At 53.9% G+C, this 14,201-nt stretch overlaps 8 protein-coding genes across 8 annotated transcripts; 3 read left to right on the top strand and 5 right to left on the bottom strand.

The window, feature by feature from the left end:
• Positions 1 to 114: 114 nt before the first annotated feature.
• GNI_149850 (hypothetical protein) lies at positions 115 to 3,150 on the bottom strand (the record flags this gene model as incomplete). The annotated part of the gene is made up of 1 exon (XM_011134445.1): positions 115 to 3,150. A coding segment is annotated over one exon (3,036 nt), but the record flags the coding sequence as incomplete, so codon positions are not given.
• A 94-nt stretch (positions 3,151 to 3,244) lies between these two features.
• Positions 3,245 to 5,146, bottom strand: GNI_149840 (putative bacterial YaeB-like protein; the record flags this gene model as incomplete). Its single annotated transcript, XM_011134444.1, has 3 exons — positions 3,245 to 3,360; positions 3,454 to 4,852; positions 5,099 to 5,146. The coding sequence occupies 3 exons, from the start codon at positions 5,144 to 5,146 to the stop codon at positions 3,245 to 3,247; spliced, it is 1,563 nt and encodes a 520-aa protein (XP_011132746.1).
• A 78-nt stretch (positions 5,147 to 5,224) lies between these two features.
• GNI_149830 (hexokinase) lies at positions 5,225 to 6,886 on the top strand (the record flags this gene model as incomplete). The annotated part of the gene is made up of 2 exons (XM_011134443.1): positions 5,225 to 5,383; positions 5,522 to 6,886. The coding sequence occupies 2 exons, from the start codon at positions 5,225 to 5,227 to the stop codon at positions 6,884 to 6,886; spliced, it is 1,524 nt and encodes a 507-aa protein (XP_011132745.1).
• Positions 6,887 to 7,194: 308 nt separating this feature from the next.
• GNI_149820 (hypothetical protein) lies at positions 7,195 to 8,787 on the top strand (the record flags this gene model as incomplete). Its single annotated transcript, XM_011134442.1, has 1 exon — positions 7,195 to 8,787. One exon carries the CDS (start codon positions 7,195 to 7,197, stop codon positions 8,785 to 8,787), a length of 1,593 nt encoding a protein of 530 aa, XP_011132744.1.
• A 155-nt stretch (positions 8,788 to 8,942) lies between these two features.
• On the bottom strand, positions 8,943 to 9,280 carry GNI_149810 (hypothetical protein; the record flags this gene model as incomplete). Its single annotated transcript, XM_011134441.1, has 2 exons — positions 8,943 to 9,040; positions 9,103 to 9,280. The coding sequence occupies 2 exons, from the start codon at positions 9,278 to 9,280 to the stop codon at positions 8,943 to 8,945; spliced, it is 276 nt and encodes a 91-aa protein (XP_011132743.1).
• A 333-nt stretch (positions 9,281 to 9,613) lies between these two features.
• Positions 9,614 to 10,314, bottom strand: GNI_149800 (pre-rRNA-processing protein TSR2; the record flags this gene model as incomplete). Its single annotated transcript, XM_011134440.1, has 2 exons — positions 9,614 to 10,109; positions 10,256 to 10,314. 2 exons carry the CDS (start codon positions 10,312 to 10,314, stop codon positions 9,614 to 9,616), a joined length of 555 nt encoding a protein of 184 aa, XP_011132742.1.
• Positions 10,315 to 10,927: 613 nt separating this feature from the next.
• GNI_149790 (hypothetical protein) lies at positions 10,928 to 11,733 on the top strand (the record flags this gene model as incomplete). Its single annotated transcript, XM_011134439.1, has 2 exons — positions 10,928 to 11,009; positions 11,054 to 11,733. 2 exons carry the CDS (start codon positions 10,928 to 10,930, stop codon positions 11,731 to 11,733), a joined length of 762 nt encoding a protein of 253 aa, XP_011132741.1.
• A 719-nt stretch (positions 11,734 to 12,452) lies between these two features.
• On the bottom strand, positions 12,453 to 14,105 carry GNI_149780 (putative polyadenylate-binding protein; the record flags this gene model as incomplete). The annotated part of the gene is made up of 1 exon (XM_011134438.1): positions 12,453 to 14,105. One exon carries the CDS (start codon positions 14,103 to 14,105, stop codon positions 12,453 to 12,455), a length of 1,653 nt encoding a protein of 550 aa, XP_011132740.1.
• Positions 14,106 to 14,201: the final 96 nt, after the last annotated feature.

The raw sequence follows: 14,201 nt of genomic DNA, 5'->3' as shown, positions 1-14,201 counted from the left end.
GCCCAGCACGGTCCCGCCGGAGACAGTTCGCTCCTTGTCCGTGAGCATTTCGCGGCCGAGAGTGTTGGAGGGGCTGGAGGAGCTTGCAGACGACCCGTGTGTGAGCGAGAGCACGGAGCCGGAGGCGGAGGCGGAGCCGTAAAAGATGTCGAGCGCGCCGGAGAAGGAGAGCGCCGGCCAGGCCGGTCCGTCGCGAGAGCTGGAACTGTCCGAGCGATCGCTCGAGAACTCCAGCAAGCTCATCTTGCTCCGGTCGGAGGCGCTGGGCCTTCCCTGGTCACCACTTCCCCGAACAAAGCTTCCCTGGCCACTACTTGCCCGGCCGGGACTTCCCTGGCCGCTACTTCCCGGGGCCGAGCTGCCCTGGTCGTTGGGGCTGACGGGTGACGCGGCGGAGGAGCCGCTGGAGCCTGGGATGCCGGAATGTTTGGTCGTCGGGCTCTTGAGATCGATGGGGGTGCCGGTGCGGTCGAGTTGCAGTTTCTCCAGCGACCGGGGGGCGCCGGCCTTGGCTTCCGGCGTAGGCGGCGGGGGCAGAACGAGGGCCTGCGACCCGCCCTGTCCCAGTTGCGACCCGCCCGGTCCGAGTTGCGACCCGCCCGGTCCGAGTTGCGACCCCGCCCCCGGCAGCGACCCCCTTCCTGCCCCCGGTTGCGACCCCGCTCCTGCGGCGGCGTCTAGTAGAGAGGTTCGGGAGCCGCGGGCGGGTGCGACTTGGGGGCTCACGGGATCCTTGCCATGGTACCAGAGGGTGAGGCGAGACTCTCGTTTGCTGCCACGGTCAATTTTGTGTTGGAAACGCCGTTTCTGGACGACGTGGAGCATGTAGGGGTTAGCGACGAGTAGGTCGCGGACGAGGAGTCGTAGGTCGAGAGTGCCCGCAATGGGTGCCCGGCCGGCAAAGTAGAACCGCTGGAAGGTACGGAGACGAGCATGGACCTTGCTTTCTTCCAAAATGACAGTCTCAATCTCCGCGTTGAGCATCCGCGGGTTGAAACGTAACGACTGGCGACTCTGCCGCACTTGTTCAGAACGTCTCTGGAACTCCGCAGGATGGATGTTCCACAAGTCGCGCCACTGTTTCGCTGGCGTGTCCCAACTTGCCAACTGACCCAACTCGCGATATGTCGGCAGCAGTACGGTCTTATCGAGCACCTCGTTCAAATATACATCCGCACGTTGCGTTCGGTCCAGCGGCTGCAAAATGTGCGCCACACGTTCCCGCCGTGCGGCCAATAAGACTGACAAGCGTTTCGCCTCGCTCAAAACCGTAGCGTCGAACTCGTCCGCCGCACGCACGTGCGACAATCGCCGAGTACATTCATCCAACAAATCGATGAAGCCACCTTCGCGCCGAAACTCCTCCCCGTGGACGCGGTCCAACTGCAGCCCCGCCTGGAGCGGCGGATACTGCAGGCACTGAGCCTGAAACAACTGCCGGTCCAACTCCACGAAAATGTCCGTCAGCAGCGTGTTCAAACGAATGTTCTGGTAGTCCGAAATAATCGACGACAGATGGGGAATGTGCACCGGGTAGTTCTGGAGCAACTGCCGCTCGTACTCCGTCGGGTTGTCCTCACGCACTCCCACCACGTGGTGCGCAGTCGGACACGGAAAGATGACGATCTTCAGCGATCGCGTACTGGCACCCGCCACGTCCGCGTTCCGCATCAAGTCGAAGACGTGCCCATTCACGTGCGCCACTGCCACGTCCACCATGCGCCGCCAACACAAGTCCTGCAAACTAAATAACCAATATGGGTTGTTCGTAATGATCGAACGCCACCTCTCGCAAATCGCTAAGTTCTCATACAACAACTGCAATGCCTGCTGTAGGTACGGAGCAGATTTGTTCGACGGACTCTCACGTCGATCCGACACACACAACATCAGTCGAATGGCCACGTCAAACAACTCCGCCGCCAACGCATACTTCAAAACACGCGTAATGTCCTCCTCATCGAACTCCAAAAATATCACCGAACCAAACCAGTCAAAAATCGGCGAGATATCCATCGCTTTCCGCCGCATATGCCACGTTGCATAACCGTCCGCTAACAGGCTGCTCAAACCCATAGCACGAACAAACTTAGCCACCAACAACGAACTCACACCATGGTGCTCCTCGATCCTACTCAAAATACCCTCGCGCAAACCCCGAGTGACCGTCGCCGTCCACAAGACCGACAGCTTCTGGCCGTAGTCGACTCTAGGGGGGCCCTGTGAACTCTTGAAGACGCTGCGATTTAATAGATTGTTCGAGAAGCCCTGACACCAATTGGCCGACTGCAATGTCCAACACTCCAGTTGCAACGATGTAACAACCAACTTCGGCTTCGACTGCCTCCACTGCAAATACTTGGCAATCAAGTCTTCTCCTTCTCCACCCAAATATTCCTCCAAATGTGTTCGCTCCACTGCCATTTGAATTGATAGATCAAGTCCAACACGTGTATTCAGCATATCATCACAACACACAGAATGCAACACGTTGCACAAATGCTCATACAACTCCTTCTCTCCCGGCTGGTCGATTAACCGGCCCCACTCTGCCAGAAACTCCAGCATCTGTTGCACGTGGTCACCATCACCAGACAATATAATCATGTTCGACTCTCGACCCTGGCTCTCCACCGTTCTCGCCAGCCGAGATATGCTTCCTCTTGAATCCGATGGTAAGAAGTCCTGAGGCCCAAAAACCGGCCATTCATTATGCGATCGCGATTTGCTACTCAAACTCACCATATTCTGGTCACCAATCCACGTCATCGGCTTCCCCGCCTCCAGCCGATCTATCAAAATGGGTATCGCCAAGCTCAGGTCTTCCAAATGAAACAAATGAATTGCATGACTGCCTTCATGGTTGCCAAACTTTATTCCGCGCTTCGCCACCGGATGCATTACCTCTTCTCCCGACACCTTCAACTGAGCCCCGTCCTTGGCTTTTCGGATAGTACAAATGTCATTGTTCAGCTCCTCAACCACCGCGGATTCGGCAGGTGTCGGAATCGTCCGACGAGTTTTGCTAGCTTTGATATACGCGACTGGGTCGCCATAGTCCAATACCCGTATCCAGCCTGTACAGTTACAAAAAATGTGGTAGCGCCAGTTACCTAATGAGTGGGGTCCTTGATCGTCATTTGCAGACATCAAGCACCTGGATTTTCGGCCAAAGAGATAGCGCGCACACGTGTGCGAAGATTGGATTTAGGAATCAAGGAGCATAATTCTTCTGCTCTTGACTTCAGGCATCATAGGTTATGGCGTCAATAATCGCTACAGGCCGTTGTTCAATAATGGGGCTGCAATCACAGCCTTGATGGTGCGTAGACTGAGTGGCATCTCCAATATGGAACACGACTACGAGCAGCGACAAAAATTGAAGGGAAGTACATAGAAACGGGGATGTGACAAGAGAACATGGATAGTGGCGAGAATGGGGTTGAGTATTACTTTCGTAATTGTCTATGACGAAGGTATGGGCGGAGCGTTGTCGCTTCCCTTGCCGATCATTCCGCTCGGTTTTATCTCTTGGATCGAGGCGGACCGATTCAATGATGCACGCGATGAAATCACTTAAAGACCTGTACATGGTGAACATGCGCAGTCTTTTTTCTTTCTCCCCGATGCTATCGATGATACGTATGGCGTCCCAGACTTTTTGAACAAAATCATCGTTGCCGCTGCAATCAGTCTTCGGGTCGGCATTTTCCAGTGCTGCAAGTTGACTGAGGGTTTGGTCAAGTAATTCCCGGTATTCCTTGGTGCCAGCCTGTTGGATTTTCTTCGCCTTATTCATGCCTACCGCCTTTGCGAGGAAGGGTCGTATGAGCTTAACGATATGGAACTCCACTATGAGGGGTGCAGCAGGGCAGTTGAACACTGCTGGCGCGTAGAAGGTCTGGCCGAAGATGTTCAGCCTGCATGGGGGGTGAGGCTGAACGTACTCCGGGTGGGTGTAGTTCACATTGTCTAACGGGTGATAGGGTTTCAAGTCCAGGAGTGGCGTACCGTCCACCAGGTCGACCCCGGTGAGCCAGACGACCTTATCCTCAACCCGCTGGATCTCGCACAAGCTTAAACCGATAGGGCAGGGTCTATGCGGAGACCGGGTGGCAAACGTGCCAATTCGTCCGCGGGCCTTGGGTACCCGAATCGACGGGTTTCCCGCGGGCTTCTCTTCGCTGTCCGGGAGGGGCTGCTGACAGCATGATGTGTGCTGGCTACCCGGCTGGCTACCCGGCTGGCCACCCGGTTGATCACCTCCCGGTTGATCACCCCCCGGTTGCTCACCTCCCGGTTGGTCACCCCCCGGTTGGTCACCCCCCGGTTGGTCACCCCCCGGTTGCTCACCCCCCGGTTGGTCACCCGCCGGCTTGGCATTTTGATGGAAGAGGAATATGAGCCAGCAGTGGCTGTATTCATCGAGTCCTTGCAGCCAGTGATTGTTGAATTCTGGTCTCAGCTCCACCTTACCTATTGCGTGCGGTACGAACAGTCCCTGTCGGGGGGTTCCATATTTGCTTTTGAAGGGCGTGCGAACCACTCCAATGGGCTTCAATTGCACCGGTGCATGCTCAGTGGTCTTGTTCCCAAATGCGTGTTGCACTTCGAGGGTTTGAATCCGAGTACCGTCCATCGCGCGGAAGTTGACGAATCCACCGCTCCGATGGGAAGCCCGCGCAAAGGTGAATTTGGCGTTCCAAGCCTCCACCAGTGTCTTGCACTTTTCCAACGCCGTTTCTGGCGTGTGGTCGCGGAGTTTCAGACATATGTTCGTGTAGTAGTCCCCGTACTCACAATTCTTGGACTCTACGACAGTAAAGTTCTTGGGCAACTCTGTGTCTGGAAACTGTCGAGAACATGATGGGTTGTACTACGTCATGACACTATGTCATGACACTATGTCATAACACTATGTCATAACACTTTGTCACGACACTATGTCATAACACTTTGTCACGACACTATGTCAGTGGCATTGCTTCAAGAAGTGTCACTGTGTCCCAGTTTTAAGCCGGTGTTTATGACCCCAAGATATTGTGTGGGTGAAAGGGAAAGGGAAAGGGAAAGGGGATTGGTATGGTGTGGTACTCACCAGTTCGTGCCAGAGGGGCACGAGCTCCGTGTTGATTCGAACGTCCATCCTGTCTCCTTTCGCACACACACACTGGCTCAAATTGTGTAAAGAATCTCAGTTCTATTTTTCGATTTTTTATCCAAGATGGGAGCAGGACAATCTATCGCTTGTGCTATGCCAGCCGACTACACCATGTCTAGCGAGAAGACGGTGGCACCCAGTGCGGCGGAAATTGAGCGTTATGTGACGAAGGTCCGTCAAGGGGTTGAGGACAGCATCGAAAGTTTCCACGCTAGATACCAGGTAAGCGTGTGACGCACTGCAAAAGAGGGTTACCCTAAAGGGGACGGCCTGTAGTGGGTGTGTCCGCTAACTAACGGGGGTGACGGGTGTGTCCGCTAACTAACGGGGGTGACGGGTGTGTCCACTGTGTTTGCGTAGCGGTATTTGAGTTCGTTTGAGCCTGACGTCGAGGTGTTGAAGAAGTGTACGGCTGACTTGGTGGCTGAGTTGCATAGTGGATTAGAGTTGCACAAAGAAAGTCCGTCGGGTACGGTGGATGCTTCTAAATGTTGTTTGAAGATGCTGGATGCGTACGTACCACAGGCTCCAAGTGGGGATGAGAAGGGTGTGTTTTACGCGTTGGATTTCGGCGGTTCAAATTTCCGTGCGTTGCGTTGTGCAATGGAAGGGGGTAGAATTCAGATGACGGCGAAGAAAGCATCATTGCTGGATTACGAGTGTGAATTGCCCAAGGGTTTGTTGGATCCCAAGGCAACGGCGACAATGATGTTCGATTACTTCGCAACCATTTGCCGTTCGTTTATGGAAGAGAACGGAGACGTGGAGGCGAAGTCTGGTTTCCAATGTGGTTTTACATTCTCCTATCCGTGTTCTCTACGTTCGTTGAGGATTGGCGAGTTGGTCACTTGGACCAAGGGCTTCGAGACAGGCCGTGCGACTCGCGACCCAGTGGAGGGCAACGACGTAGGCATGTTAATGAACCAGGCCTTCCGTCGTCACGGCGTGCCTCTGACCATCAATTGCATTGCCAATGACACCGTCGGCACACTGTTGTCCAGCGCCTATGTGCTGGAACCCTCAGCTCCGCCCTGCATGATCGGAGTCATACTTGGAACCGGCATGAATGCCGCCTATGTGGACGAACGCGCGGTTGAGCACGGCTACCAAGGTCCTCTGATCAACATCGAGGCGGGCAATTACAACAAGTCGCTCCCGCGCACGAATATTGATTATGAAATCGACTTTGCCGATACTGGTGCTCGAGGCTACCAACAACTAGAAAAAATGGTATCAGGCGCTTATCTAGGCGAAATGGTACGACGCATGGTCGTCAAGGTCTTCCAATACAAATGCACTCCACGCATGTGGCAAGTCGGATCATTCTCCGCCGGTGACGCCTCTGTCTGTCTGGGGGACAAGTCAGCCTCTCTAGTCGTCGTTGATAAAAAATGCCGCGAACAATGGGGCTGTGAATTCAGCATCGAGGAACTCGGCTGGGTTAAAGACTTGTGCGAAGTCGTCTTCCGCAGATCCGCCGCACTCGCCGCCGTTTTAGTGGCTGGCATAGCCATCAAAACGGGTAAACTTCAGGAAGCCATCGGTGGCTTGACTGTTGGCATTGACGGATCCCTTTGGAAATGCAATCCCAAGTACCGTGCTGACCTCAAGACCTACCTCGGACACATCCTAGGCCAAGAGGAAGCAAACCTCATCACTCTCGTCAACTCAGACGATGGCTCCGGGCTGGGAGCCGCTATCCTCTCCGCTGTCGCAGATAAGTAGACAACCACTCGACCAGGAATCCCGCTTGACCGCTTGCCCGCCTCAAGCCACTTGACCTGAACTCGTTTTACTGGATTGAAGCAAGCTGGCCACCATAATCGGTATGTCACCCACCATAATCGGTACCTGAAAGGTGTGCCAACCAAAATGGAAGAGCTTTGTAACGCCAATAATTTGCTAGATTAATATTCGCGATGTGGCACGTGTGGCACGGTATTCGTATATAATCCACTTTGTGTCCGACACAATTTTTTATGCGTGTGTGCCTTGTCGCAAACACTCTCTGGCTCCTATTTTTTTCAACTGGAATGCGTTTCTCCAGTGGCCTATTGCTCTTTTGTGCCGATCAGGTGGTGGGTTTATCCTACGTTAGTAACCGGAAGCTGGAGAGCTTGGTTGTCAACGATGCTAATTTGGTCCTGATCAAGACGCAGGATTGCAATGAATTGTGCGACATGTACGAGAAGTCTCTAGATCTGATACGTGAAGGCTTCGAATCTGGCGAAGGCGTCGGCAAAGGTATTGAAGATTTGAAGAAAGTTAAGTTTTTCAAGACGGAGATCTCTGCCAACGAAAAGGAGCCGTTTCAGAAAAAATTTGGCCTGGCCAGATTACCTACAACTTTGTTGATTCGTGGTCCGTGGATCTACGATTACAGTGGAGACCTGGTGAAGGAAAAGGTAGTTGATTTTGTGCATAAGTATATGGCTGATATTATGGTGAAGTTTGAGAAGGAAAAGGAAGCGCGCGAGTTCTTGAACAAGGAGTTAGAGCCATCGGACGTGCACATTTTGATTGAGACTGACGAGGCTGGTCGTCAGAACTTCGAAATGATAGCCGGAGCTGAGCGCGAGTTTGCCAAGTACGGGTATCTCGACTCCGGTGCCAAGTACGGCGAGGGGAAAGGTTCGTTGACTGTGATGAAGTGGGGCATGAAGAGTCCGTTGGTGATAGGCGGTTTGGATTTTACAGATCACAATAAGGTGTTCAAGACTATTCTGGAGCACCAGATTCCGTCTATAACCGCACTTGATATCCCAAAGATGCGGTACTTCTTTATGCAGGCGAAGGGATTCGCATGGGTCATCGCCACTGAGGAGGAGTTTAACGAGGCGTTGGCCTCGGAAATGAAGGGACTGGATAGCAGCCGGGGCTTGCACTTCATCCTTGTGGACCCGACAAAGGACCAGCAGTTCCTTGCATTTATCAACGAAGTATTAAAGATCAAGGACCGTGAGATGCACATCATAGTTACGGATGTGGATGGCCCCGGTCGGTATACGTTCAACGGGCCCTGGAAGCGTAAGGACATAGAGAAGTTTTTGACGGGGGCTTTGGAAGGTCGGTTGGAGAGAGAGATACAGGCGGAGCCCGTGCCCACCGACGACCAAGACCGACTGACTATGCTTACCCGGACTGGCGATCGTAGACCACTGCCACTGCCCAAGATCTCTTCGTCCGAGCTTGCCAGCAACGTTGCACGCCAGCACGATTCCGAATGGGTCGTGGTCGTACCGTCCATGCTCTGCCAAGAACACGTGTGCGAATCTGTATTGCAAACACTCAAACAGTATTCGGAAGAATACAATCTTACCAACCTCAGTCAAACTCAGTGCATTAAAATCGTCATGATCGATGGGCATCACAATGAATTCTACCCCGAATGGAACTTCCCCATAGCCAACTCCCCCCCTGCTTGGTTTATACCCAAACGTACCGCCGGAACTACCGTACAGAATTTCAACAAGTCCGAACTCAAATTGGAGCAACTGGACACTCTCGAACACTTCAAGGAATTCCTTAACCAAAACTCCAACTGCACCGCATTACCCCACGCTGATAAGCCCAAGGTGGACAAACTCGATGCCGACTACTCAAAACCCAAGGCCGAAGAGCTGTAGTTCCGTCTATTCACCTAAGTACCTACCAACCAGCCAGCTAGTCACACCAGTATTCACCAGTATTCACTATTTGCGTTTTTTTTAACTTATTGACACGTCTCTTCTTCACACTTCTTTTGGCCATCCTTTCTGTGGAAGCGTTTCTATTTGGCGTATTACGCAGCACTCCCCTTTTTGCGCTGGTGTTTCAGGATCTTCTTCGTATCCTCAATGAGGTCCTCAACCTCTTGATCTATAGTTGCCTCGTCCATGCCTGCAAGAATGTTTCTCTGGCTGATCTCGCCTACGGAAGTATCCGAAACAAGTGTGTCTGACCTTCAGTTATGATTTCCTTGACGCATTTTCTGACGTAGACGAAGTTCTCATTAAGCCACGTCCGTCCGTAGTCACTGACAAGCAGGTCGACGATAGTGTTGCAGTTCAGATCTACCAGATCAGGCGACCTCGCGATAATGTTACGAATGTCATCTTTAAGCCGGGTCTTCGCATCCATACTTTGCCCTCAACAAAATTGTGATTAACATGTGTAATTACGACGACGCAGGTCGTGCCGGTACTAAGATGATTGCGAAACGTTACGGAACGTACTCATGATACGAAACATGTAATTATGATAAGAGATATGTCAATGAGGGTCACTCACAAGATGCATTTGTCAATGCACGATGGTCTTATATGATGTACTAAAAATGCACAGGCCCGCATTTGTAGCGGACCGCATCAGCGGCGGACCGCATCAGCGGCGGACCGCATTAGCGGCGGACCGCATTTGCGGCCCATGTCCTGGCCGCCTGTACCGATTTATGCGGTCACTTTGTGCGTATGTCTAGAGCATGTTGATGCCGCCCTGGAGCATGGCTTGTCTGATTAGTTCTTCTTCGTCTGCATATTCACTGTCGCTGTCACTGTCGCTGCTGTCGTCTTTTTGTCCCGGTTGTGAGGCGGGTGCGTAGAGACACTGACCTGCATCCAAGCCCCACTCGGAGTTAGCGCTAGGATTGACAGTGAGGCTGCGTTCTGCTCCGTCGGTGCGATGGCCCTTGACGGTGTTGTAGAAGGAGAAGTCGTTCGCCTTGAGCGTTGTCGCAAGTTTCAGGAAAATGCCTGCAACCTCGTCGTATTCATCGAGATCATCTCCGCAGTCCACGTGGAAGTTCACCTCCATCTGGTGCGCCAGAAAGTCGGCCAGCCGCTCCTGACTCTGAATAATGTTCTGGCGCCGCTCATAAAAAGCTGCCAAAATGTCCTTGTATAAGTCATCTCGCTTCTGCGCCGAAGCACGACCACCCCAACCATGTTCCACCGCCAACGACAGAATCGTCCTACAAGTACAGACCATGCAGCCACCCTTCATTATGCGAACAACAGATCATGCAGTCCTTACGAGCTGGACCACCCGGACTGCTCGGAGGAGAGCACGCAGGAGATGCAACCTAGGTCGCAGTCCATTCCCCCGGTTCAAACTTACCATCCTTTCAAGACGTGCAGAACTCCGTCCTCAAACGCTTTGGCGGCATCCTCACTCATTGAGAGACCGGCGGGTAATTAAATTTAGAGCCGAAGTTCTTGGAGTGAAGATTTCGACCTTTCCTCATTAACAAATGCTCGTAATCGCCGTGCCGTGTGCTAAATGGGATGATCTCCTGGCATCGTCGGGCTCCTGGCATCGTCGGGATCCTGGCATCGTCGGGATCCTGGCATCGTCGGGATCCTGGCATCGTCGGGCTCCTGGCGTCGTCGGGTGGTAGTTTGCTTGCTGGTGGTAGGGGAAGGAGGTAGGGCTCCCCGTTTCTGGTTCTGAGTCTGGTGGGTCGGTGATTTGGGTTGGGTCGATTATGTTTGGTTGTTGGTGTGGTGGGATTCTTGTTTTTATTGTATAACAGCCGCCGCCTTCGGATGGAAGGCTTCGGGAATTATGACCCGGATGCGGAAGACAGTCGAAAAGGAGTGTTGGCTCAAGTGGAGAAGAGCGTGGCGGTGATCGCGAATTTGGGGGAGTACGTACCAGATGCATGGAAGAATAAGCTAGGGCTGTATGAACAACCTGTTGGTCGCGGAAAGACATACCGGGGATCGGGGGGAGGTTGTTTAGAAAGGACGACACGGAGCGGATTCAACTACCAACCAAGACTGGGAAGAAATGACCAAATGCCGACGATGGTTCGACCGTTACCAGAAACAGGCCGGTCTGACGGTCTACGTCGGCCCGACGGCATCAGTCGGTCCGACGGCATCAGTCGGTCCGACGGCATAGGACGTTTCGCAGATTCTGGTACCTGGAAAGATTTCCGAGAAGACTATCGTACCGCTATGAGTGGTGGTACAGGCATAAGTGGTACTGGTATTAGTAGTCCTGGTATGTATCGGACAGTTGAAGATCCTAACTGGAGACCGCATGGCAGCTCAAGTCATCGAGACTACGGGGATCGAGACTACGGGGATCGAGACTACGGGGATCGAGACTACGGGGGTCGGGACTACGGGGGACGAGACTACGGCAGTGGCGGTCGAGGTTGCCCAAACGGAAGTGGAAGGCGAGACCATCCCAGCGGTAGTGCAGGTCGAGATTCCGGCAGCGGAGGGCGAGCCTACGCTGGAGCCTACGCTGGCGGCAACGGCATCTCTACTGTTGCCAGGGGCTCTCCCCCAGGGGACTTCAGTTTCCGGCAATTCAGCGACCAAATGGGAGGCATGGACGAGTGTTCGCCAGTGGTGGTCGGAGACTACGAGAAGCAACTAGTGAGACGCATTGTTCAGCCGCGCGGAGGACGGGCAATGCCAACAATGGGAGAGCTGGACGGGTTCCGGCGCGAAGCATCTGCCGTGGACTTGGTCAGTATCCTGGAGGCTATATCCGAATATATATTGAATGAGACGCAATCTTGGCAGTGGAAGATACGCGCGCTGGCGTTGCTGCAAACTTTGCTGGTTAGAGACCGATTGTAAGCGCTTACACACGCGTGTGCACACACTTTTCTTCCAGAGATCCGCATCTTTGCGTACGAGTGCGGTCCTTAATCCAAACTGACCAGGCGCTGTTGCGAGCTCTGTCCACCACCCGGCAAAAACAGTGCGCCCCGTTGGCGGATGAGATACTCGGGGCGCTGGACATCCCACGATCTCGAACCGCTCCCCTAGAAACTCGACCTCGAGCTGGCGATCGAGCGGTTCCGTGTGTAGATCTGTTGTCCGCGCTTGACGAAAATCCAGCTGCAGGCGGCGCTCTTGGCGGCGGCGAAAAACTCAACGGTAGCGTTGACTTGATTGGGATAGGTGTGGCGCCGAGTCACGGAGCGGCAGAAAGGCCGTCACCGGTTCAGAAACCGCCTGGCCAAAATGTGGACCTGCTGGATGATTTGTTGTTGTGAGCTGACGGGGGTTCGAGGGAGGGGTATCCATACTGGTAGTCTCTGTGCCTCTTCGCGCGCCCGCCCGCGGGGCCGGCCGCCCGATTCCTTCCCGTCCGCATACCCACGTATTCGTTCGTGTTCGCATTGGCAAGGGAACGTGTGTCGACATACACCTGCGTTGCCTCACATAGTGAGCACAGAGTTGATGCCCCGGTACAGTACAACCCGCCCCGCCGCGCGGTGTGTGCCCCGTCAGTGTTTGGCCGGGTGGTTGATAAAACCTCCAGGGTTGTACAGGTTGATGGGGAAATGAATCTAGTGTACTATCTGTTGTTGTGCTGCCTTTTCGAGGACGCGGATGGCTTCATCGATCTTGAGTTTTAGGTCAGTTTCAGATTCGAGGAGGACCTTGAGTTCTTGTTCGTCCATATCGAGCATCATGCCTGTGATCTTGCCGGCAAGTTCCGGCTGGAACTTCTGGACGAGGGGGAAGAGTTGTTCGCCAATGAGTTGTTTGTTAGTGGCCTCTGGCATGTGTGTGGGTGGCGCAGCACGGCGTGCGGCGGCTGCAACGGGTGCAGGTCTGACGTAGTTGGGTGCCATTGGAGGGAGGGTGGGTGCGGCAGCCTTCCACATGAAGTTGGCGGGGGCGCCCTGGAATGGAGGTGGTTGAGTCCAGGGGCCCATAGGCCGCTGCGAGAAGTAGGGTGGCAGAGGGAACCCAGTCGGGACACCAGTGGGTACACCCTGTGGGATTTGTTGGGGTGCTGCGGTCCGGGCAGCAGTGCCCTTAAAGTGCGTCTGGAGACGCGCTTGACGCCTATCCTTCTGCTCAGCAAGACCCACATACAGAGGTTTGGCGTCATGCAGCTTTAAGTGCATTTCTGCTAACGCCTTAGTCGCCTCCTCCGGGGTCGTGAAGCATACGAAACCGAAACCCTTGCTGTGCCCATCTTCGTCCTTCATCACTTTCGCACTCGTGATAGTACCAAAGGCCTCAAACAATGCACGCAGTCCCGCGTCGTCCACGGAGTCCGACAGGTTCTTGATGTATAGATTCACGCCCTCGTAACGGTTTCTAGACGCAATTCCACCACCAGACCGATCGTGTTTGGCTTTGAGAGAAGCCAGTCTCTCTGCACGGTCCTGCGCACGATCTACGTACAACACCATTACCTCGTCCTCCTCATTGTCCACTCGCTTCGCGTCCATACGCTTCGGCACCTCAGCATCATCCTCCTCAGCCTCATCGGTCTTGTCTTGACCGGTCTTGTCTTGACCAGTCTTGTCTTGACCACTGTTTTCACTCTTCTCCTTGTTTTCACTCTTCTCCTTGTCTTCAGTGTTCTGCTTGTCCTCAGCCTTGTTCTCCTCCGCAGCGGACTTGCCTTCAGCACTTGCGTGTTTGTCAGCGTCCGCGCTGGTAGTCGTCTGCTTCTCTTCGGGAAGCAGGCCTTCATTGTTTACCTTCTTGCCGTTTAGAGCAGTTACGGCATTCCGGGCCTGGTCCGGCTCGGCGTAGTTAATGCACGCGAAGGGGCGACCGCGCGAGTCAGTAGAGGTAAAGATCGAAGTGATGTCACCGAAGCCGGCAAATAGGCTACGCAACTTGCCTTCGTCCCAAGACACCGGGTAGGACTTGGTGTACACATTCGTAAAATTCTCGGCCCGCCCATTCGGACGCTCACCGCGCTTCTGGAAAGGGCCCACATACACCTCCTTAGACCCAATCTTCATGCCATTCACACGGTCCACCGCCAAGGCAGCCGCTTCGTCCGACTCAAAGTGAACGAAACCATACCCCTTCGAACGACCCTGCTCGTCCGCTACCACTTTGCAACTTAAGATGTTGCCGAACAGCGAAAACGTGTCATGCAACGCACGACTGTCCACACCACGGTCCAGGTTACGCACAAACAGGTTGCCGCTCGTGCTCTTCCGCACCGTAGGGTCGCGCTGCGACCACATTATTCGGCACGGGTTGCCCTTTATAGGCGTGTGATTCAAAGTCTCCAAGGCTCTTTCCGCTACATACAGAGATATGTCTCAGCAGGACTGAGAGGG

This window comes from Gregarina niphandrodes (genome assembly GCF_000223845.1).
Source record: "Gregarina niphandrodes unplaced genomic scaffold scaffold00042, whole genome shotgun sequence".
NCBI lineage: Eukaryota > Apicomplexa > Conoidasida > Eugregarinorida > Gregarinidae > Gregarina > Gregarina niphandrodes.
Note: the sequence above shows the minus strand (reverse complement) of the source record. Positions and strands in the feature narration are given on the sequence as shown.